At 41.4% G+C, this 26,004-nt stretch overlaps 1 protein-coding gene across 1 annotated transcript in view; it reads right to left on the reverse strand.

The window, feature by feature from the left end:
* MCTP1 (multiple C2 and transmembrane domain containing 1) overlaps positions 1 to 26,004 on the reverse strand; it is a 193,874-nt gene that overhangs the window by 32,555 nt on the left and 135,315 nt on the right. Inside the window, exons 15-16 of the mRNA XM_035889310.1 lie at positions 21,402 to 21,521; positions 5,640 to 5,693 (exon numbers count right to left, since the gene is read on the reverse strand). Coding sequence (XP_035745203.1) covers positions 5,640 to 5,693; positions 21,402 to 21,521 — 174 coding nt within the window. The remainder of the gene's footprint in view (positions 1 to 5,639; positions 5,694 to 21,401; positions 21,522 to 26,004) is intronic.

Consider the following 26,004-nt stretch of genomic DNA (forward strand, 5'->3'; position numbering starts at 1 on the left):
GAGTAAGAGAAACTGCATGCATAGGAAGGCTTCAGAGAGAACCCATCAGTAAAAGCTTTTCATCGTTTCCTTCAACACGTCATTTCTCTCCCCTGAGTCACAGAGAAGACCGTACAGACATTTTTACTACACCCTGTTTTATGAAGTTACTACTTGAGGAGCTAGGTGAAAACAAACCCTTTCTTGGTCTCAAAGAATTTCAATCTGCTTAGTTATATTAAGAAATAAAATTAAGGGTAGAGGAAAAATGTAGGGCAAAATTATGTCACATTCTGAAACAGCTAACATAATTAAGACATATTCTTCATTTGATTTAATAATTTATTGAATTATACTTGGATTACTTAATAAGTGAGGAACATTACCCACACTATATTAGTCACAGGTGAAAAAAACCACGTACAAGGATGAGCGTAATTCATTCAACAGTTTATAGACCCACAGCCCCCTAGGGACTATCTCACACACACACCTCCTTGAGTGCCAAACTTCAGATATAAATCTCGGATTCTGATCTGACTAATACTTATTTTACTCCACTGATTTTGACAGTGTTTCAGGACTGCACTGGGATGAAGAAGCCCGATCTTGCTAGAACTAAACCTCCCAGAGGGCTGTCCAAGTTACCTGTTTTCACAGGCACACACTTTGATCACGAAGCCCATCCGATGCCCCAGGACAGGGCAGGATGAAAACTCCCTTTTTGTGGAAGCTCCTATGCAAAGGCTCCACATGATCCAAGGTACATCCAGGCAAAAGTCACTCCATGGATGTGACTTTGGGGTGATACAATGATCAGAACCAGCACTAGCTGACATTCATAGAATAGAATCACAGAATCGTTGAGGTTGGCAAAGCCCTTTAAGCTCCCCCAGCCCAACGGCCCCCCTACCCCTGCCATCCCACCCCCAAACCCTGGCCCTCAGCACCGCCCCTGCCCGGCTGTTAAATCCCCCCCGGGCTGGGCAGTTGACCACTTCCCATACATTCCCGTGTGTGGGTTGAACCACATCATCTACCCCATCATCCCTCCTATAATGCACAATTTTGGTAGGAAACACGTGCCTTTCATCACCGACCTCTAGAGGAATAACTAAACTGAGCTGAGAGCAAACTGAACTGAGAAGTTTGACTTCTGCAGCTATGCCCTCTAGATTGCCCCATGGTAGTTTTATCTGGTAAGTACACATAGTGTAGCTAAGCTGTTGTTAGTGTTTTGTTTACAGTTGGTTTTTAGGCACTATGTTCATGTAGAACTTAATGCTGGAATCAAGCTATAGGCAAACCTATGGATTTGTTCATTCTGGAATTTTCTCTTCACTTCACTCACCCCCTATTTCTTTATCGTTTTTCCACCATTTATTTTATAGGAATTAACTGCTACTACAATAGATTACAATCTTCTCTTTTACTGAATGTAAAAATATAGGCTACATTGGAGTTATCTTTCCTTCTCCTCATGATCTACTCATGGTAAAAATGCAGGGCATGCTTCTGAGGCAGGTAACGAGTGTGTCTTGGCTTGAAAATAAAGTTGGTACCTCTCAGCAGGGATGATTAAAAGCTTTAAAACATATTTTAATTTGACTCAACAATCTTTCATTATAAAAGCTTCTAGTTATCTTGAAACATAATAACAGTGACGGAGAACTGCAAAGAATTTTTCAAAGAACGAAAGCCGAGAGAGAGAGTAGCCAAAGGTGCAAAAGATTTGAATATTCTGTATTAATAAAATATTGCTACTGTTAACAAAAAGGTAAAGTAAGACAGTGCTCATACCGTGCATCTTCCTCCACTTAAGTCTGGACCCGTACCCTTGCTCGCTGGCCTGATCCTGTGGCATGCTGGGGGCTTCCCGCAAAATGCTGAGCTGAAATTCTTTGTGATTATCTGAAATCTTATCTGGAGCTTGTTCATAAAACAAAGCTATGTGAAAAGCATACCTGAACTCTTAAAACAACAAACTAAAATCTTACATGCATAGATTATGCATATTGACCGCTACATTATTATAATATAACTGTGTAAAAATCCTTTTGATAGCTTGTTGATAACTTGACTTCATGTAATTTAACTGACCCTTATTTGCTAAGATACTGTGTAAGCCGGTGTTTGGAAGGGAGCCAAAAAAAAGAGAGAGGAGGGAGAGAAATCAGATTAAACTGTAAATCTGTGGTTGGCATAGGTTTAGCGAGCAGTACAGAACATATGGAACGCAGAATCCAGTGCTATTTCTTGGAAAAACTAGTATTAAACTAAGGACAAACGCCTGAGGCAAACAAACTGCAACATCTTTTTCAGTTCCTAAATACATAATATGACAAAGAAACAAAATTAGGAAAAATGTGTTCCACTGCTAAGCACCACTTTGTAACTGATACAACAAGAAGTATACTTGACATTTTGGTTTATTAGTTGTACTGCAACTGAAGATGAAAGTTAATATTCTCCAGTTAAAAAACCCTCCAACTTCCTATGACCTTAAATTGGCAGCCCTGTCTACCTTAATTGCAGCAGAGAGTGAAAAAAAAAGTTACTGAAATCCAGAACATTAGAATGAGACTAAGTAGTACAGTAAGTGCAAATCTACCTTGTCAAACTCCTCTCAGTATGACCCACCACTATTAATAAAATGCATTACTTCAACTAATTACACAGATTTGAGCATTCATCATCCTCCGTTTATTACTTCTGTAACTCTGCAGTTTAGGGATGTCGAGCGAGGTCCCTCCACCACACATCCCGTAACCTACATCAGTGCGTGCCCACATGGACCTCATCAAGTAGCCAAAGGGTTGCCCTTTCGCTGTGAGCAAGTGACTAATATCTAAGCTGGCTCTAAAGAAAGACACTTTTCATAATCGCCCAACAATCTGCTAAGTGAAAACATATGGATAGGCTTAGGTAAAGCCTGCCAGGGGTCTTTCCTGAATGGAAAACAGGTGCTCCGGTTCTGTGCCATGTAATACCCCATTTACCGTTAAGTCCAAAGGTTACAGGACTAATAGCTGCCTTGTGGTAATCAGGGAAAGCAGAGACACTGGCCATGGTCAAACATCTGGGACATATTTTACATACTTGCAACATATGCTTCAGTTTCAATTAACGTGAGGCTTTGGCACATTTATTAATCTTTTTACTTTTATCGCACAAGAAGCCCCGATTACCTGATTTTTCTATTACACCGTATGAAAAACCAGAGAAATAATAAAAGCCAGAGGCCACTACCAGCTGGTGTCACAAAATGCGCATTTGTTTTCTCACAAGACTTCATTTTGCACATAGCTTTAAGAAAACACACATAAGGATTAAAATAACACAAAGCCGCACCCTTCCATTCTGAGGAAAAGGTGTAAGAGGAACAGCCATAGTCAACAGAGGATGCCTCGTGCAGCAGGAAGGGAAAAACACCCCACCAGCTTCTAGAGGCAAGCAGCTCAGTCCTAGCTATGCCCTTAAATCTTACCATTTTAGCCCAGCACAAAATAACGCCCACTGGGAAGGGTACTGAGTATACGTGGTAATCCATACCATGCTTATTTTAAAAAGCGTAATTTTCTTTTCCGTTCAAACAGCATATTCAATCACGAGAACTCAGAATGTTTGCAGTGATGAAGATGGCTTTGAATTTACAAAAATCAACCTAAACACCCTCTGTATAGAAAGACAGCTCTTAAATATTCAGTCCAAGGGCTCACTGAATGCGCACAGCAACGTCACTACTCACTTTTATTCAACCTTGCTAACAAGATCTAGAAAAATGTTTGAACTCTGGTGTCAGTTTGAGAAAGCTGAATATTAGATCACAACACTGAAACCCAGAGTGATATTTCTAATTGGGTACGTTTTGCCCAGCATCTGTTAATCTCGGAGAATTAGGGGGTGGGGGCTGACCCCCGCCCTCATCTTCCCTTTTAAAGGAGTTTGTTTAGCAATTTCCAAAAACCACTAAGCGGTAACTACACAGGCTGGCTTAAACTACAAGCAGTCAAGCACTATTCTTTGTGAACTGATCACAGTTATTAAAATATCCAGGAATACACACACTACTGGGATGATACTTTTGCACCAGCTCTAATAATAAAGCAGGAAGAAACAGGAGAAAATGGCTTCAAATGGATGGCAGATCAGTGTTTATCAGAAGAGAAATGATGATTCGAAGCCAGCATGTTGAGTTAAAATACAAGCTCTCCACAGCTACCTGACTGACCTTTGCAATAAATCATATATTTTATTGCCAGAAGTGTATGCTCATATCATTTAGTGTTAAAAACCATCACATACGTGTTTTGTAAAAGAAGGTTTTGTTACTACAGTGTTTGCCGATTCCGAAATGATGTAGCTAACGATTTAAGTGATGTATAGAAGAATTTCACATAATAACTTTCCGTCAATTGTAAAGTGCTTGAGCTGGCAATGGAATGAGGAGAATACTGTGGTTTTTTTTTTTTTTATCATCTCTCTGATCTTAGGTGTTAGCTAACAGAAAAAATAATCATTCAGGGGATTAACTAATCACAGTGAATTTTCTGACATTTCAAATGCTGCTGCCAGCATATGAATTCTTACAGTGGTATATAACTGTACATCTCAACTAGAAACAAAGGTCAAGGGCATAAATTAAGATACACTGTTTTTCTCCTCTCAAAAAAAAAATCAAAAAAAAAATCATTGCTTTACTACAGCAGAAGTGGGGGAACATCTGTGAAGGTCAAAAGCATCTGTATTTTAATTCAGAGTTTTTGTAAAAGCACCCGTTTTTTCCTTTTTCCCTTCTTCCATAAGTATCACCTCCCTGGTAGGAAAATACCAGCAACAACGGGGCTGCCTTCACCGTCTCGTCTCACCAGAAACCTGTCCTGCCAGCGCCAGCCATTGCTTCAGTGGTGCAAGGTCATTCTCATTTCTTTTCTCTGGTTTTTCCCTCTCCCTGGGGGACAACCAATCCAAGCAGTCCCATAGCTCGGCTCAATAAGGTGTGGAAATGAGCTGTTATTTACTGTGGTTGCAATCCTCAACCCAACCAGCAGCCTCCAAGCTGAACCGTGCTTGCTCAAATAGCTGAGCGACCTGCCACAGTTTCCCGGCCGGCTGGGCCACAATGCTGACTTCACATCAAGCGGACATCTATGAGAATTGTGATTATTTAAATGTCATACGGAGTGCAAAACATTTCAGCCATTCTTCCACCGAGTAATTCTTTGAAAATTATAGATGTCAATATCCCGTCTTTAACCAGTATGGAGTTGCTATTTCTACACCATTTTTCCCCTAAAGTGCTGCCCTATTTGTAATACTCAAGACAGGACAAATTTTTGTCCTTCAAAAACAGTTGTCACTGCAGTTATCTTCACAAGAGCTATCAAGTTCCAGACAGGCTGAATTATTTTTGTTCCTGGCAGAAAAAATATTTGACCCAGCTCTGGACCAAGGAAAAAAAAAAAAAAAAAAAAAAAAAGCAGGATTTATAGTCCTCTATCCTTTCCCGCAACACACTGTAGCATTGTTAGGATGATAAACAGCTCTGTCCAATTTTCTGGACTAAAACACTTCAACTCCTTTTTTAACTGTCTGTAAAAACAGTGTCATGTCTAAATTCTCCCATCCCCAGATACCCAAGTGCTAGGAAAGATAATTACCTTGTCATCTCTGTCATCCTCTTCTTCCTCGTCCTCTAGCATGTCCTCCACTACCTGCAGACAGAAACAGTAGTAGTTGTCATGATTTAAAAAGGAAGAGTTTTGTTCTGTCAATTCTAAACCTTTTGTAGATGAAAACTTTATTAACATTTGAAATAAATGCACAGAAGGAAAGTGTACAACTAGGAAAAAACATTTGATCTAAAGATTCAAATTTACGGAAGTGTTATAGCTTTAATTGATCTACATTAGGGAGTTATATACTGAAAACTCTTCCTGTACAAAAATCTTGCTTGACAATTTAAGTATTTAAAAGGTAGTTCAAAATTCGATGTATGATTGTCTTAACTAAAGGAATCCTTTGTCAGCTGCGCTGGTGCCTTTGCAGCATAGGTGAATGCTTGCTTTAAATTTACTGCTACCTACAGAAACGTGCAACATTTTTAATAGAATTTACAGCATTCACCAAGGGACTTTCAACTAATACGAAGCTGGGAATAAATTCATACCAGCTTATCTGCTTATGATCTACAACAATGATATATACCATATGCTCTATCACCATTAGCACTACGTTTCTTAATAGTGACTTTATACAATCTGTGCATCTAACTTCCTGCATATTCATCACTAGCTGAGGTTGCCATGTCTGCATCCATGTATTTTTCCATTTAAACAGTCTTTTCAGTCTAACACTATGAAACGCACACATACATTCAATTCATTCTCCAAATATTAATAATCATTAATCACAGCATGAGCATGAAATGAACCACTATTACATTTAGTTTACGGAGAGATTAAATGACTTTCTGAAGATGGTCAGTGGCAGATTCAGACTTAAATCTCACAAATGTCTCTCTTGTAATGCTGTGATCAAGTCTTCAGACTACCCTACAGGGAAAATTCTCCGCTGGTGGAATTGAAATCAAGTTGTACCTCCTTATAACCAGAACATAATGTGGCTCTTTATATCGTTATTTATATGTAAGTACTTATGTGGATGGATGTAAGAACACCCATAATGAAGGTCAGCAAAGATCTACCTAGCCCAGTGTCATTAGTATGGATGCAAAAAGTGTATACTATGTACTGTCAAATATGCATAAAAAGGACAAGAGAAGGAAAAACTCATAGAAATGAAACATTAACACTTTGGCCTATGTTACAGACTTGCCATCAACTAAAATCATAGTGTACTTTGTTATATAGGTGAAGCTACAAGCAGTTTTAGTTTACTTGTAATTTAAGACAATACATCACAGTTATAACTTCATAATCACACACACACCCCACCCCCCCCCAAACACAGCTGCAAGGACATTTTCATCAAGTCCAAATCCATGTCCAAGAACTAAAGGGACTTTAACACCATCCAAGAGCCAAATTCAGAAAAGAGAAAAACTTAAAAAAAGAAAAGTGTGTGCATCTGATGCTTTCCTCTGAGTTAGCTCAACCATCAAGAAAATCCCAGTTAACTGTGCTACATGGGCCCATGCAAAATGTAAACACATAGATTGATTTTACATGCACAGAGCACTCTGCGTGCATGCAAGTCAACTGCACAGTTCAAAACATTTCCAGTTTCAGCTGCTCATCCTTGCTTGAACCGAGTCCCAAAACACCTCTAACAAAGACCCTGGCACACTGGCAGGGGAAGGAGCCTCCAGTTCTGTCTACTGGTAACTCTGCCCTGGAGCTTAGAATCAAAAGACAGTCTAGAAACACAAAGACACAGTAAAGAGTGAGCATGCCCAAAAGCCCAACGAAGAAGCACAACCCAAGCAATGAAGGAACAACTACTGTTGAATTCTTCCCTGCCCAGAAGAACAAATTGATCAGGAAGAGCCTGACTGACCGAATCTTCTGCAGCCTCTGGCTTGATGTATTGATGAACTCCCTCAGGCTGAAGAAGGAATCAAGGTTGGGTTCTAGCCACTACCCATGAAGAAGAAACCTCCCTCACCAGTTTCTCCTCTATTTCCCGTTTAGGCCAGCTCTGCTCCATCTCTTAAAGAAAGGGGATCAGACACTGCCTAGAGACTTTGGGATGGTCACACCTCTCAGCGTGGAGAGAGGGAAATGTTGAGAATGTTTTGTTGAAATGCTTGACAGCTCCTGTTTAGCTCTGTATGCCATTTTACACATCCCGTTTGGAGGAGCCCGAGAGGTCCTGTCTTCACGGACTTCTCTGTGGAAGCAAAGGCATTTTCAGTTTCCCATGCACCTGCATCACCTCCTTGTTCCTCTCCTGGTAGCTCGCTGTCATCTTCCCTGGGCTGTTCCAAGAGTCTGGGGAGCTGAGCTGTAAACTACATCACTGGACTGATTGAGTTCTTCAAAAAAACCCCCCCTAAAACTTTTAATGAGGATGGTTTTAGAGACCCAGTTTATTGAGCAGCTTCAGAAAAGCTGGCATCAGCTCTACCATGGTGAACTGAGAAGAAAGGATGAAAACAAGGTGTTAAGGGCCGCAGCAAGATGGAAACCCTCTTAAATCAGTTTTGCCACACGCAAAAAACTCTGTAATTACATCATTAGGTGACTAAAGCCCAAGGTATAAACCTGAATCTGTTGACTCAGATACTGCCTACGCCTGGAGCTGACTAAACTCACTAGGTCTCTTACTTTTCAACATTAATATTCCCCAGACACTTAAAGATCTCTTTTATGTACATCCAGAAATTCCTTGTCTTGACAGGATTGAACAGCAGAATGCCTATCTCACATTAGCGCTAAAGTTAGCATGGAGACAATTAGTTGAATTGGAAACCTCTGAAATTGTTGCAAATGATGGCACCTCACTGAAATCACTTGCTTGACAATACCCATTCTAAATTATCCGGATGATAATACTTCAAACTTACTTTTTTTTTTTTTTTTTCCTTCCCCATCTAATGTTCTCAAACTACCTTACAAGCTTCTATAGAGTGGCGAAATGTTAACTTGTTCAAAGGACGTAAAAAATCCTTTGAAATCACTTGAAGCCCAGGACTGAGCACAGATTTCCAGCGCCTCCGTTCCATTTTTTAATTGAAAAGCCACTGTCAGTCTATGGTCTTGTTCTAGGTTAGTCATGTCATCAATTACATTGAGCTTTAGAGTACTGAATTGTCTGGAAAGGAAAACAGAATTCAATTATTGTAGGAAAATAAAACATAGTAAAAGTGTTCCTATGCTCAGGATGCATAAATGATTCTTTAAAGTGTATGAAAATTAGCCCATGCTTTTGCTCCTCTTGAAATGCAAAAGGAAGAGTTAAAAGAAAAAAAACCCAACCAAAACCATGAGCATTCAGACAGTACGGACACAACGATATGATTTACTAAACCACCAAAATAAGTGCCTCAAATTAATACAAGGAAAATAGATTCTTCATCATCTTATGATACACGAAGAATAGGTACGCTGAAGCCTTACAAAAGCTGTATACTGAAGTACACCTTGTTTCTGCGGAACAAAGCAAGGCTGTTCAAGAGAGGTACAGTGAGCCTGAGCAACAGATTTCAGTTTAACATTGTAGTAAGGACACTGTAGAAAGAAATGCACAATGGAATTTCTTCTCCTTTGATTCTGCCTCGTTGCTATTCAAATAAAGTGCACATGTGCTGCCTCGGTTTGAAGGAACACAGTAGTTATTCGGATCTCTATGTCAAGCATTGCACCTGGGGGAGGCATGATGGGTGGGAGGGAGGAGACGGGGAAGGAGGTAGAGGAGAGAGAGGGAGGACAGGAAAGAGCGTATGAAGATAAAATGAAACATTAGAGTTATTTCATTAAAAGTTCTATGGCAAAAATCTTAGATTGCCCCACTCTAAATTATGCCTTCCGATACCTTGCTTGAAATCAAGTAGTATTAATCAAACAAAGGAAGGGCACTGGGGAAATCAGAAAGATCTAATGCAAGCAGTTAAAAGTGACATGACCTTCTGTAATGTCACTTGTCACAGACGGATATGCCGCATACTGGTAGAAGGTCTTGCAGGAACCCGTTTCTTGGTACTGTCCCTTGAATGTAATACTAATACAGATGACATTTTAAAAAACACACGTAGACGGCCTCAAATACAGCATGTCAGCTACTTCACGGCCAAACAGCAAGCAGATGATGTTTAAATGTTGCGAAGAAAGATCCCTCCTGTGCAAAATAGCCCTATTAGAAAGCTTATTAATCAGAAGGAGCATGCAGTCCGATTCCTACGTACTGCCATTGTTCCTGACCCACTCCCACCCTCTTTGAGGAACTCAGTCTACAAATACTGAACAATTCACAATCCATAGGAGACTGGGGGAGCATCTGTAGTGTCGCGGCAGCAACGCTGTGCAGCAAGGCTGCACCAGGGTACCAGAAGGAAGCACAACCACCACGTTAGCATGCTGAAGAAAACCTGTTTGTGGGCTAGAACGCCGTCTTCTGAGGAAGCTGACAGTTAAGTGTAACTTGCATTTATTCTGAAGATGATCTGCTGACTAACAAAGAGGATAGGATTTCTGGGAAGATAATTCACTTTGACTTCTAACCTCAACACCTGCGAAGTACGGCTGGATTCTAGTTATTTACAAGCATGTTGAATCAAAACCCCTTGAGAGAACTTTAGAATACCTCCTGGCTCTCTGGAAAAATGGCACAGTGAAACTTAACATGAGAGAACTTTAGAATACCTCCTGGATCTAAAGGCTCTCTGGAAAAATGGCACAGTGAAACTTAACCCCACTTCTAATGAAAGGCCCGTCTCTCTGGGTATTGGCCCACTCCTTCTCACAGAAAATGTGCAATCCTCAAGTCACTCCATGAATTGTCTTCTGTTCTAATTTCTTTCCAACAGAAACACCTGCACAGAAGATACTTTGATGTCTTTGCAAGGTAACAAGACCAGATATCTGCTTTGCACTAATATACAAAATAAAGGAAAAGGAGAGGCACTACCAGACTGCAGATAACCCTGATGACTGCTACCTTAATATTCTCCTTTAATGTGAAGCAACACCCCCCACCTCCCATTAGCACTTCTCTAGATTTCCTTGTATATTCCTTGATGTAGGTCTTCAAGCGTAGGGGGTTTCAAATGAAAAACAAAAGAAATCACTTTTTACGCTATATCACATGTTATGGTGTCAAAATACCTGCGGACGTTTGTATTTTCTTATAAAAGTATTAACATTCATAAGGCAAAATAAAACAGAAAGTGAGATTTGGTTCTGAATTAAACACATTTCAGATGTGCAATGCATGTGATCAGAATTGTGCTGTTTGGGACCGTTTAGATTTCATGTTAATTTGTGCTGCCCCAACATAATCTGTACCGTATGTTTGTGTGTCACCCAATTCAGTGTTTATGTGCAAATGTCATATAAAATCGTGCCATGTGTACAAATTACGAAGGATGCACAAAACCACTCGGGCTCTCTCAGGCCATTTCCAAGCACTTCCAGTTGAAGCAAACACCATTTTTAACAAGCCCGCCATCGCAGAAGTTTTGTGCTCACTGTCACAACTCAACGTCTGCTTCTTTCATGGAATTGTCGATCAGAAACTTTACAGGAGATACAGCTTAATTAAAATGTCCACCTTTTTTATACCACATTTGTAAGGAAAATAAAAATCAAATTAACAGATTCTGATTTAATAGTGTAGTATATCTGGGATACAACCGATCCTGATTTATACTATTAATGTTTTGACCTTGGGGTATTTCATCTGCAGTAATCATCAAGATAACTGAACCACTAGATGTAATAATAATTAGTGTGATAAGCTTGCCAGTAAGGTTGAATATATTGCAGTTCAGAAGACAGAAGACTAAAAAGAAAAGCATTAGTACTTTACTGCTAAAATACTTCCTGATTTTTACAGAGACACACAAACACAATTATTTCTTCTTACGGAATGCATTTTGTTAGCTTATTCTGGGAAGTGCTCATGTTGTAATTTAGTCTGATTCTTAATAGGAAATGAGACTTTAATATGGCTATCAGACGCCTTTTGATGCATGCTACTGATTACATGTAGTTCTGTAACGTCAACAACAGAATTTTTATTTGCATTATAATAAATTTCTTGGCAACACGCATGGGCAGTAAATACCATTTACTATACAGGAACATGTAACCTTTTTCCTGTTGTCAGCTTTATATGCCCTCAATATTCAGTTGCCAGTGTAGTTAAGACTATTTCTGACATAAAACCGGCACGAGTAGTAGGCCTTTTGCTGTTTCTTTCAGTATTTGGTTCTCATTTATTTTAGCTCTTTCTTGTATTTACACAATGCATTGTGAACTGAATATCAGGTGTTTATTTGAAGTATGTCTCCATCTAAAGGCTTCAGTATGTACTGTACCCTTGCAATGTCAGATCCCTCTTAGAATGCTTCATTTTTAGTTCAGCAGAAGGAAAGAAAACGTTCTTCGCTTGGCTGAATATCCACGACAAGGTTACTGTGCAGGGCTATTAAAAGTAACACCTTCACAGGATTTTGTGAGCTAGAGTTCTTTGGCAAAACCTCACAATAAACTATCTTATTAAAAACAGAATGGCTCAATATTGGTTTTCTATTACTTCTTTTCAAATAGTTTTCAGATTCTAGTAGGACCAGATACGCTTCTCTTAATAATGTTTATCCAAATAATTTTAAGCTTGTGGGTGGGGCACAGTCTATTACATTCAAATTTGGAGTTGACAAGCTTTTTGGTGGAAAAAAGCTGTGTTATGTGGTTTAGGTGACAATGTATGTAATACACGTATTATTGTAATTTCAGTTAATTTTTTTTTCCTAGGTATTGATACTTTTGGTAAATAGATTAAAAATGCAGTACAATCCCAAAGTCCTTAAAGACTGGGGCTGAATTCAAGTGTGCTAACGCAAAAGAAAACCAAACAAAAGATGAATAAAAATCTGACGTAACTATGGGAATTTTTACTAGAAACTAAACTGATGTTAGTTTATATAATATTGATTTTTTATAATAGCCACTACAACCTGTCAAGTGAATCTTGTTGCCATGTAAATCTTGATGCAAATGCAAAGAAAAATCATTAGAACAGTCTGATAGAAAAAAGGCCTCTATGTGCAGTGAACTTCAATTTTGTTTTAGATGCCCACAACACCGGAAGAATATTTTTGAAAAAAATGTGGCAAAATTTAAATTAAAAAAATCAATTGGTTTACAATAGGAGAAAAAATCCAAGTTTTTTAAATGCTGGAGGTATCTAGGGTGGGGTTTTGGTTTTGGTGTTTTGGCCAAATATTCTGCAGTGCATTCGGTTTTTGCAACTGCTGCTGGGACGAGGACAGCCAGGTAGAATTTTAGCAGGCGGTTACTACAGACGCTGATGCTGTACGTAACCCTCTGAGGCGGGGATTATACTTGCAGTGCGGACAAGTCTCGTTTAACCGTAGCCCCGATAGCCACTCGCAGTATTACACTCTATTACGCTGCAGGAGGGAAATGCTTTCTGCCCAACTTATATCTTTGTATAGTGTAGTGTGTGACTGTTAAATTAGTGCATAATGCATTTAAAATATTTATAGTACCAACATTTAGTTAAATAACCTTTATGTAAGATTTATGTTGATTTGTTCATTTCTCATTTAATGGCAAATTATGAAGAGCATGTTTCATAAAGATAATTCTCCATTTAAATTCAGCAGGCCATTAAATATTAAAATTATGTTTCTGATGCAATCTAGAGCAAATTTGTCCAGCTTCAGCGATTATTTGCACTCATAAAAATTAGACTTGATTAATAAAATTTAAATGCTTGATTAAGCTGACATTTTCATGTTTCTTTTCTGATTTATTAAAAAAAAAAAAAAAACCCGAACCCTGTCCTGCAGTGGGCCACTATAGTGTGTTTTTCCTCCCTGACTATATGGATCATATAGAAAGGACAAACAGCCGCATGAAGGCAGCAATACTTAATATTCAGGCATGTGCTGCCGGAGGTCTCTGTGCTCTTGACAGCACCCAGGCTGAAGGCACAAGCATTTTGCAAGTGACCCTTCTGCAAAAGCCTTTCTAACTTATTTTATTGGCGATAACGAATGGAGAGCAAGCCTGCGATTCTGACCGGTTTGGCAAAAGTAAGGCGGGCTGCGTGTTTCAAGAAAAGCTCACAGCCTTTGCTGCACTGTGCAGGGTGATGTGCTGGTTGCTGTCTGGCTCAAGTAGAACGCAATGAGAGTCACCTTCTATTTCCAGGTGTGTTAGTTAGAGGGTAGTAAATACAAGGTAAAATCCCTTCTGCGTAACGTTGAAAGTGATTCTATGAAAAACCAACCATGTTTTCCCTACCTTTAGCGGTGTCGTAAATCAGACTAGTCTTACACACGTGTTGTTCTATGCCTGACTGTATTCTCCCACCAGCACTGCGTTTTGGAGATTTTGCAGCTACGGCTGTTGCTATCAGACCGGAGGCAAAACTTCTCAGCAAAGTACAGTCAAGACAAAGTTGAGATGTAATTGCCAACCTGAGAACGCCCTTTTGTATCATCCTGTGCCAATGACATGTTCCAGACCCTCTAGATAGCACACAGGGAGAACGGTGTGTTTTTTGCCATAAATTCGTAGCAAGAATTCAGTCCTCAGCTAGAAATCACTGTTGACTCCCTGTCAGAAGAGAGCTTCTGGACTTCAAGCACCAAAGCCCTCAGTACTGCACAGGCAATGGATCTGAAGCACTTGCTGTTTGTCCTGTATTTATCTGCAGATTGTAGAATCACAGAATGTTTTGGGTGGGAAGGGACCTTTAGAGGCCCACCCAGCCCAACCCCCCTGCAGGGAGCAGGGTGTCCACCTTGAACCACATCAGGTTGCTCACAGCCCCGTCCAACCTGGCCTTGAAACCCTTTGAAACCCTCTCAAACTGAGAACTTCACAGGTTCAGGCTTTAAGACCATAATGTGAAGAAACGCGGAAAAATCAAGTTTACCGCCTTGTTTATTTGCTTGGTAACTCAGTTTTCAATTTGCAGGAGAACAGGCACTTGCCTGGTGGTGCTGGTTTCTACATTGAATGTGCAGCAAAGGGACACTCCCTGCCCCAAACAGGAGCAGCAACGAGTTCACGAAAAGCTCTGACAGGGACTGCTGCCTTGCCTCCAGAAGAAAGCGGTTTGTCCTCTAAGCAGAAACGCTCTTCTAGCTGCAACTGAGCTGGGTTTGCACAACCAACTCAACCACCCTTTCCTGAGGGAAGAGGAATCCAATGAGATAGATACATTCATAAGCATCCTTCTTCCCATTTCCCCTTTTGTTTTTCTTTGTGCGGTAATTTCCAGAAGACACATAAAGACAAATAAAAAATCTGAGTATACATATCGTATTGGAGGACTAAAAACTACTCAGAGAAACCGGATAAAATCTCAGAATGAAAGGTTGTCTTTAACAAAAGTTATTTTTCTTCTATTCCCAACATTTCATCCTAAATGTGTCCAGCTCTAACTTTTAACAGGAACATATACTCTAGAAACATAAGTCATCAAAACCTATTTCACAAAAAAATCTCCAGTGAAATTAAAAGATGTACTCTGCCATTTTATATCACTCTTACAAGATTAATAATATGTGTATATACTCTATTATACAGATTCATAAGAATTTGTGTATGGCACATTAACTCCCAGCTGCTCACCATCATTTTCCATGCAATGACATGTGCAACTTGAAGCTTCAAGAGGAAATTAGCTATTTAATATTTCCTTAAAGGCTCTAGGTATTAACTATAAATGCGGGATGTGAACTGAAGTGATTAAACCTCTTCTCCATAGGGGTATATATGGCAGAAGAACATTCATAGGCAACTCCAGGCATGTGTATTGTTCTTCTATTAAATTTTAAATTGCTTGGAAAAAAACCCTAACAAGTAATAGACTGAAAGGAGAGAAGGGTTAGTATCTGCAGTCAGAGAATCACAGAGTTCAGAGGATGGCAGGGATATCTTCAGATCAACCCCCCTACTCAGGCAGGGTCAACTCTGAGCAGGTTGCCAGAACCATGTCCAGTAAGGTCTTGAATATCTCCATGGATGGAGACTCCATGTCCTCTCTGGGCAACCTGGTCCTGGGTGTGGACCTGTACACTCACGGTGAAAGTGCTTTCTTCTGTTCAGATGGAATTTCACATATTTTGTATCTCATTGATACTACCGTGTCACTGGGCACCACTGAGAAGTGCCTGACTCACTCTTCTTCTTCCCCTTTCAGGTATTTATACACATTGCCAAATTGCCCCCTGAGCCTCATCTTCTCCAGGCAGATCAGTCCCAGCTTGCTCAACCTCTCTTTCTATGCTGGATGCTCTGGTCCCTTCACTATCTTCCCTTTGCTGGGCTGAAGGGCAACTCCCCCTCCTTGCCTTCCCGGCCTGTCCTGACTAAAGAGCCAGCATACATCCATTGCGTGATGGTCATGAGAGCAATCCCACCACGTCTCCGTGATCATGCATGCATGTAGCTGCATGTGGACCTCTTAACTCCTGCTGGCTCCTGTGATGTACAGGCACTTCAGGCAGAGAACCCCTGGCATGGTAGATTCTCAGAAAGGGTGTGAGAGCTTCTTCCAGAGTGTCATTTCTTTATTTGTGTGCCTACGCCTGGGGTGGGCCCCTTCTGCCCTGTTTGGTTGGTTTTGAGATCCCTCCTATCCACTTGACTTTGCTTGCCAACTCAGACCACCACGTCCTCACCCAGCTGTGGGTCATCATCACCTCCCTCTCCCATCATTTCCAGTTTTAATGCTCTCCTCATCAGGTTGTCCAGCCTTCTGCAAAATAAGATTTTACCCCACTTGGTGAGGTGGATCTTGCCTCTTCCTAGCAGTCCTCAATCCTCAGTGAGGATCCCATGGTTGTAAAAACCAAGTCCCTGTTGTCAATAACAGCTGCTCAACCCATCAGATCTGTCCAGTCCTCTTCCAGCCCTTCCTCCTCAATGGCAGCATCAAGGAGAAGACCACCTGGGCTCTCTGTCTGCTACCTATTGAGTCAAGGAAGAAGAACTTGCAAGTGTCACCAGAGGAGATCCAATGTGCCTGTTCCAGTGGTTAAGCGTTACAGCTGAAAGACTGTCACAGTTTGTCCTAATTGTGATAGGATTACATACACAGGGAAAAAAAAAAAAAAGATAACTATGCAAACCAGGTTTCATTCACAATACGATGTGTTCCAACCACACAATCAACTGTTTCATCTCAGGGAAGGGGACCAGAGCAGCTGGAGAGTGCCAACATTTTTAATCACTTTGAGGGATTATCTGACCATTCCTTGAGTTAGACAGCTCCAGCAGGCAGTCAGAACGCAGCCTGAAGTAGAAAAGCAAGGGAAAAAAAAAGAAGAGATTTTTTCCGCTAACTGCATGCAGTTCTAATAACTGTGACTTTTGCTTAGAAAGAGAAGTGAAAAAAAGACCCCAGACAGCAGTGCTGCTGTTTTCTCCAAGCTATAAAGGTGAGGGTTTTTTCTGTAGAACACATTTGAAAACATCAAAATATTAAGTAGTTTCTTAAAAAGACTGAAAAGAAGCTTTAAAACCCCAGCACACTTTCTGTTAGTTTGGCTATATCTAGAAGTCTTTCAATTACAGCTGCGTGGGATGAACTTTTCTGCTCGTCCACCGCTTGTAAGATGTGGTTTGGGGTTCCCAGGGAGTCAAGGCTTCTATGAAAGAAGCCAGTCCTTTGCTCTCGCTCCACCCTTGCTCTCCCCGAGCATCCCAAGCGGTCTGTCACCGTGCCATGCTCCCCTTCCCTCTGCTGCCATAGGCATGGGGCTGGCAACGGATCCAGCGCCGGTGACAAGGGGCAGTGGGGACAGGAGAGCGGCAGCGGTTGATACCTCTCCTCTCCCCAGAGGATGTGGGAAGGATGCTGGAAAAAAGGCAGGGAAAAAAAAAAATGGAAGCAGTAAGATATACCCAGCTCTAGTCCTGTGTCTTTAGGTGGTGATGGTTTAAGATGAGAATGGCAGTTGTGCTAAAAATAAATTATTTTGTGAGGTCAGGTATTTAGGAGTACGATGATAAGGAAGTGCAAGGATCCTTGGAGAATGCAGCTAGGTAAGCTTCAGGCAAAAAACATTACTGCAAAATTCACAGCAAAGCATTAAGAACGCCATTTTAGTGATTTTTTTCCTTGCTTAATATTGGAAGGAAAAATTTATTCTGTGATTTTTTACATCTGCCACATGACTCAATGCCAGAAGTTCATTCATTTTAGATGGGTCCTGAATTCTCAGATGCATTTAGAGAACCAGCCACTAAATCTACATATACCTACATCCGCCTACCCCGACACAAGTAATGCAAGAGTTTGTGCTTCGGTAAAGTGTATCTTTCAGAAACACAACTAATCTTGACCTAAACGTATAAAAGATAGGGGATCCAATGCTTCTCTTTTGAAGTTTGTGCCAGCGTTCAACTAAAATGACAATGATGATCAACCCTACATAGAGTGTCCAGCCGAATCCATGAGAGCAGTAACGCCTCATACACTACCTCACCTCTCCACCGGACTTTCCGATAGACTTATCTCCTATTAATAACTACACTCGGATCTCCCCTGTGGCCGAACCTCATCACACTTTTAATTCAAGAAAGGACTTGCTGATATAACTTATTAGGAGTCAGAGTAACTGGCAAAATAATCATATTCACACTCAAATGAGCAGCACAGACGCAAGTTGTGACAGAGCCGCCCAGACCATTTGGCAGGTGAATTATTCCACAAGAAAGTAAGTTCCAAACTACTTCAAAGAAACTGACGCCCACGAGGACAGAGCAAATGATACCTTGTCTATGGAGACAGTTAGACAAGGAGCAGTTAAGGCCAGTCCATCTGCCAGATCCGGACAGAAACTTGGTGTTCACCATTTCATTGACCCGCAGAAGAGTGCAGTCCCTAACGCCTGATGAGACAATTGATAACTGTTTTCTTGTAGGGATACTGCAATGGAAACTGACTCTTCAGAGCTACTTTTGAAGGTCCCAAATGTAAGTGTTTTCCACAGACATTAGACAAGCATAAAGGGCATACAATTTTTAACTACGCATTAGTGTTAATTGAGTAAGAAAAGTTAACAGATGTATTCATCTTTTTGTCTTCTCATCAGCTTGAGGATTTCAAAGTAACTTCTAAAGACAGACAATATTCCTAAGATAAGTAGTCAATGATTTCACTGAGGCACACAAGGAATCTCTGGAGACCTGGGAACAGAAGCCAGATCGTGTGGATCCTGAAGCATTCTCTAGCCACTAGGAAACACTGCTTAATTAATTTAGTTAATATTTACACTCTGCATAGGAAAACAGAAATATTTAAATGACTCCTAATCTAATGATACTGTGCTAATGACCTGAGCTAAGGACTTGTGATGTTACTGAAGATTTGTGAGTTAATTAGAAAGGCATCCAGTAAGTCTCCAGATCACTTCATAGAAGAGAAATGCTCACCATGGTGATAACCAAGCTCAATTCATTAAAAATGAGGTCCCAACTTACTTGTGATAAAACCTAAACAAAAAAAATAGTAATTAATGGCACAGATATCAAATATTTGGGAAGAACATGACAGGTTGATATAAGCTGTATAGCTTGGTCTGAAGCAAGAGGAACATTTTTAGAGCAGCATTTGGTGTCCTCAACAGAGAGCCCATCAATAGATTCATTATTTTGTTAGAAAAGTTACATGACCCAATTAATCTTCACAGGCAGGTGGTATTTCAGAAAGAAATGAAGTGTATTGCAGCTCACAAGTGAAATCTCTCCTTTCACAAGGGATTTCAGTTACTCATAAAATCTTCAGGTTGAGAAGCTTTAAGCATTTCAGGCAGCAGGAGACTAAGGGCTGTGATTAAATAATGCATCTTTTAAATCTTGATCTTAGGCTTTTTCCATGAATGTAACAACCTTTGGGATTAGGGAATACCTCTATCATTCCCACCCTTAATTTTAGATGACCCTTGGAAGCGTAACAGTCTTAGTGATGTAGACTGGTAATACCAATGCCAAGATCAAGGCTGTATCAGTTCCTCTGGTGACTAATAATTGCGGTTGCTAGACACTAGGGTCACGGGATCATTCAGGCTGGAAGGGACTTCCAACCTCCTGCCCAAAGCAGGGTCAGCCATGAGGTCAGATAAGGTTGCTCAGGGCTTTACCCAGTCAGGTCCTGAAAACTTCCAAGAGCAACTGCACAACTTTCCTGGGCAACCTCTTCCACTGCTTAACAATCCTCATGGCAAGAAATGTTCTCCAGTCTGAACCTCTTCTGCTTCAAACTATGCCAGTTGTTTCTTCCACCACACATCACTGTGAAGAGTCTAGCTCCATCTTCTTGATAAGCTCCTTGTAGGTAGTGGAGGGCTACTGTTCAGGTCACCCAAAAGCCTTCTCTTCTCCAGGCTCTTTTGAGCCCACTTCCCTCAGCTTCTCCTTACAGGGCAAGTCCTCAAGCCCTCTCACCATCTTGGTAGCCCTCCACTGAACTCGATGAAGTTAATCAATGTCTTTCTTGAACTGGGGTGCCCCAAACTGGACACCATTCTAGATGCAGTCTGACAAGTGCTGAGCAGAGGGCATAATCACTCTCCTTACTTACCTTGCGGTCTTGCTGTCTTCCTCGTTACCTTGCTGTCTTCCACAACGCCCAGGCCCAATGCAGCAGAGCCAATCCCCAGGCAATCAATCCCCAGCCTGTATCATGGATTATTCCTCCCCAAAAGCATGAATTCACATTTTTTCTTCCTTGAATTTCACGATGTTCCTACTGGCTCATTCCTGCAGCCTAACTATATCTCTTTGACTGTCAGACCCAGGGTATCAGCTGGTCCCACACCCCTGGTATAACCAAAAACTTGATGGGAGTGCACTGTCACCTCCTGCAGGTCACTGATAGAGATGTTAAACAGGAGAAATCCTTGTGCACTGTGGTACTCTACTCCCCTTGTTACTAACTCCCATCAACCACTATCCTCTGAGACCAATTATCAAATGTGTTTTGTTCTTTTTTTCCACCCATCCAGTTATCCACCCAGGTCGTAATGTCCTAGACAGCACGCTGCTTTTGGGATATGAATATTGATACAAATACCAAATTCATAAGGCTCAGCAATAAAAGCCATGCAAAACCCTTAAGCTGCCTGGACACCAGAAAATTTGCACAGCACAGACTACAACTTTTTATACGTACTTCTGAAAATCTGAACCATGCTTTTATTATTGATAAATATCAGTTATTAGTAAATGTTTGCTACTTTATACCCCAACTACATGCATTTAATTAAATGATGGAATTAGAAGAGGAGAAGGAAATAAGGATTATATTAAGCTCAATGAATGGAAATGTATTAATGATAAAATATGAAATACAATAAAATGTGATACTTTCTGAAACCGTTAACAAATTGGAATCATCTTAACCTTTAACTTCACTATGTGAAATAAAAAACGCAAGACAAGGGCTTAACCACAGAAAATCCATTTTCAAAGAATTTGCCTTCTCCTGACCACTCAGCCTCTCATCTCTGCTCCCACACAAACCAGATTCTGAGGAGCGTACATGTTCCACTGTATTTTTACATGACATTTTCAACAAACCCAGACACATTTATTGGACAGCTGGAGAAAAATTAAATTGCAGGTGGGAAAATTGTCCATCGAGCATTGTGAACCAAGGCATTTTCAAAAAGATGTCATATTTAAACTCAGTTACAAAATTTCATCTAGTTAAAAAAAGAAAAGGACATGTATGCGCTTGAAGTAGAGAAGACTTACCGTATCATGTTGCCTGTTATCTTTCCCCGATACGATCAAGAAGTAGTTCCATGCCAGCAGCAACAACAAAGCCAGTGGTATCATGTAGAGCTCAAAGTTCCAGACCACAAAAAGAAAAAGCTAGAAGACAGAGGAGGAAAAAAAGTGATTCAAATCAGCATTACATTAAACTCTTGCGCACAGTCAAGACCAATAAATTAAAACAATTCTTAAGAAACCCACTTCTCCTGAGGCAGGGAAGTTGTTTAACCACCTTGCTGACTCGCCGCCTACCCGCATGGAACAACTGCTACGCTTTCTGTCGCTTCGTGCCTTAACTCTTGCAAAAGAAAAACTGACGTAGTCTAGTCTAAGAGGAACATCAATTGTTCTCTTGCAAAATAATGCTTATGTGGACAAAATAAAGCAAAACAGCATAAAAATAAGGTCACAATTTGGGAAAGAAAAGGTTAGTTATATCCATGGATAAAAATGAGTTTGCTGTTTAGAAGAAAGAACTTGGTCATTTTGTAGCAATGTCACACAAACAAGCAGAAGTAAACATCACAACTAAATCTGAAAAAATCTTCTGCACAGAAAACTAGCAAAAAAATCACAGTAAAAAGGTAAAATCGTACAACTATTTTAATGGAAATATAGTAAAACAGTACTGACCACAGACTTATCAAAAAAGGGGATTAAAAGGAATGCTGAGAAGCCACCAAAGTCCGGGCCTGTGAAAACTTTGATTTATTGAAGTGCGTCCTCCAGAGACCTCGAGTGCTCCGGGGCTGGAGCCTGGCAGAAGCATGGCCAGGTTTTGCCTCCCGGAGATGTGCACGTGGGTAACCGGGGCCACTCTCCGGCACCGGGGGCCGCAGCGGGATCACGCCCCAGGATAAGCCCACCTCCGCTGCCGGCTCCGTGCACCACAGCCCTCTGCTGTGGAGCTCTGACGAGCCTCACAGGATGGACTTCAGCCTCAGACCCACCAAGCAGTTCAGAGCTGACTTTTTGTGAAGCCTGAAAGTCCCAAGCATTTGTCAGAGCCTGTAGCTGTCTGGCAGAGACACATCCAGCTGTCCGTTCCCTAACGGTGCTGGTAGAAAATTATTGGTTTGCAGGAAAGAACTAAAAATATTTGGACTTAGATGGGGTCAAACTAAAACCATTTTTACATCCAGTGTTCCCTATGAACAAACCCCATTTATTGTAGCCAGCTCTAGCCGTAACTTGGGTTTGTTTTCTTCTAATATGACAAAAACAAAACCCAAAAGTATTACAGCAAATCACACTACGTAGCACAGCTGGATATACACCCAGAAATCTTGCTAAGCCTTTTTCATCTGAATAGTTCAGCTTTTGAATATCTGTGGTTTTACTACCTGCTAAAATGAATGGAGGTGTTGTGCCACCGAACTAGCAAACCTCAAGCAATGCCAACGCCCAGGTAAACTAAGAAGAGGCTCACTTTCCCAAATTCATCACCAAGATGTATATGAAGCCAACTAAGGAGAAAATGTCTTCTGCTGGATTTTTATTTAGAGGTAAAGCAAAATGCTATTATCAAATACAAGCTCCCACATAAAAGAAAAAAAATATCTGTATTTTAAGTAATCTGCTGTCTCAGGATCAGCTAACTTACCTCACCTCCCTATCTGCTACCACTGAGTGGCACGTGTATGGGAGCCCTGTGAGACTGCAAGACAAACATGATTAATACTGGAAGAACTGAAAAGGCAGTGTGTGACACACATAAGAGGATATTGGCACTTCTAACAGCTAATATTTCATCTGAAAGAAAACTGTCTTTTTTAGGTTGTTTAGTTTAAAAGGAAATCTGTTAGAAATGGTAATGAATAAGAGGCAAACAACAGCTCACAGAATTTGAGAGTTCTTCTGTGAACTTGCTAACCACCCTTCTGAGAGCAAGATCTACAGGGATTTGATGCAGTAAATTTGATATAGCCAGCTTACAACAGAATTCACATCTCAAAAGAAAAGCGAAAAATCCTCGCACCCTTTAACCCCAGAAATGCCCCGGGTCAATGGATAGATGCTGAAGGGAGCTCTGGAAGTCAACAAGCAGCACCCAACTATCAGAAAAGCAAATACTAGAGATTACCTGTTGAGAAACAGCAATGCATACAATATTTCTTATGGTCCCACCTGAACTTTGCTTAGAAAGACGGAAGGAAAATCAAGTAACATCCAAACAATCTCTGTCTCCAGAGAAAAAAAGCCAGAAACCTGGACAGTCCCAGGAGATGGAGACCTGAGTGGAGGCTGAGGAACATGGTCATGATGTACCCCGTACTCCAACATCAATGAGTTCCCACACAAACACTCCTGAAGTTCTGAAGTACCAAATGATCCTTAAGAGTATTAGTTCCTCACAGTACTGTACTCCAGAGGCCATTAAATTATTATATAAAGATACTACCTCTTTACAACTTGTATGGACGTATCTTTCAAAATTGTGGATATTACACCCACCACCTCCTGCAGAGGATTTTGCTGACCTGCCAGCTTCATTTCCATCTAGCCTGGCTGAATGTTAACCTTTCAGGCACCTGCCTCAGCCAGGCAGTAGGAAAACAGGGGCTCTGTATTTGCAAGCCAAACGAGGTGTGCGCCGTGGTGGCCCAGCACAGTGATGGCACCGCGAGTGAAATGGCCTGTCCTCCCCAGAAGAGAAATGCACTCGTGGCACGCACATGGGAGGAAACAAGCAGACTCCCGGTATTGGACTAAACTTTTAAGAAAACATGAGCAAACCCAAAATCTGGTGCAGAACAGCAAGAAAAATCCAGGGACTGGGTTCTTGGGCATAAAGGGCCTGATAGCTGGGGGGAGAGGGAAGACGGGAAGTGGTACATAGAAACTTTCACTTCCCACATGAAGGGGAGGAAAACCTACGTATCCATCCGTTAAAGAAGTAGGGGGAGGGGGGGGGAGGAAATCCAGAAAAGCTAAGGAACAAGCATAAAAGGGCAGTTCTGGGACTTGGTGATGCCTATGAAGCATCCAGTGGAACATGGACTGTGTCTGGTATGATCTCTTCCAAGGAAATAATGGCTCTAACTCCGTCTAAAAAAAGGATCCTCATCGCTACTGAAACAAGCCAACTATTTTAAGGGAGGAGTGGGAGTCTCAAAGGTTACGGTTTAATATAGCTGCCATTTCCTACACAGAAGACTATAAGGGAGGACTCTTTTTCTTCTCCCCCATGAGATCAAGATTTTCAGAGTCACAGGCAAGAACTGGCCATTTACCACATCACATCAGTTGATACCCTCAGTGAGAGACACATGCATTAAATGATCATTCAGGGAGACACATGACACTATCCCTGGTGTACACCACTTCAAAAAATAATTTAAGTTAGAATATTGAATATCCTATTCTTTTGCAAACTACAGTATATTTTAAAAAGAAATCTCATCCAAAATGATTAACACTTCCTACTGTTCAGAAAAAAAGCCTGCCCTTTCAGACTAGCAGCTGTGGATCATTAGCTTTCCAGTGATGAGATGTGTTTGATGAGTATTTTTCTTTCTAATTAAGAGATGAGATTCTCTATTTGACTCTCTCTTCAGACAGAAGTGAAGAGAAAGATTTCTGCCTATGTGGAAAGGCCATATTCTACAGAACAATTATTTCAGATTTCTTTTTATCTACCTCCACCCAATTCCATTTCATTTTTAACAGAACCCTGTTTGCACCCACAGGCTTCGCAGCATTAACACCTGCGTTTCTCAGCTCTTTTTATTTTTCTTTTTGCTTCAGTTTTGACTGCCAGCAGAGAAGAGCATGTAAAAAAAAGGAGGGCCCCACACAGGAGACACTGGCCCACATCCTCAGGTGCAGGAGCAAGCAGAGCGCGTGGCGAGGGGGGTCTGCAAACACCCCCATCTGAGAACTTTCTGACAAAAACTGGAAAGTGCTCACTCCACAGAAATGCTTGGGTTCAGTGGAAGTCACAGGACCGGGCGCAGGATGCGCCCAGCTGAATCGCAGGAGCTTTCTAGACGCAGCAGCCTCGCAGAAACCTTCGTATCTGGATTATCTCTGGGCAAAAATGAAAAGGGGGCTTGACAGCACGCTGGCCTTTTGGCTTCCCCCAGCTTCCCCCGGCGGTGGCGGGGAAGGGGAGGTCTCAGGAGGTAAACCACCCTGCCAGCCCCAGGCAGACACATGAGCAAGCCTTTGAGATTTGCACTGGCAGCACCCGGGGTCATGAGCTGCAATGCGTTGTGCGCCAGGGTGGAGATACGGCCATTCCCACCACTGTCACATCAGGCAGGGCATGCCACTCGTACTGCAGCCTCCTCTTCAAGTTGTGGCTTTCTCTGGGCATTTTCAAAGACAATCCTTTACCTACTACCTATATCCTTGCATTGTATGAGCCAGCAGGGTGCCCTTGTTGCCAAGAAAGCCAACATCATCCTGGGGCACATCAAGAGGAGCATGGCAGCACGGCAAGGGAGATTCTCCTCCCCCTCTACTCTGCCCTGGTGAGACCCCACCTGGAGCACTGGGTCCAGTTCTGGGCTCCCCAGTTCAAGAAGGATGAGGAACTCCTGGAGAGAGTCCAGAGGAGAGCAACAAGGATGATGGGGGG

This window comes from Egretta garzetta, unplaced genomic scaffold, assembly GCF_000687185.1.
Source record: "Egretta garzetta isolate BGI_Z169 unplaced genomic scaffold, ASM68718v1 scaffold12, whole genome shotgun sequence".
Lineage (NCBI taxonomy): Eukaryota > Metazoa > Chordata > Aves > Pelecaniformes > Ardeidae > Egretta > Egretta garzetta.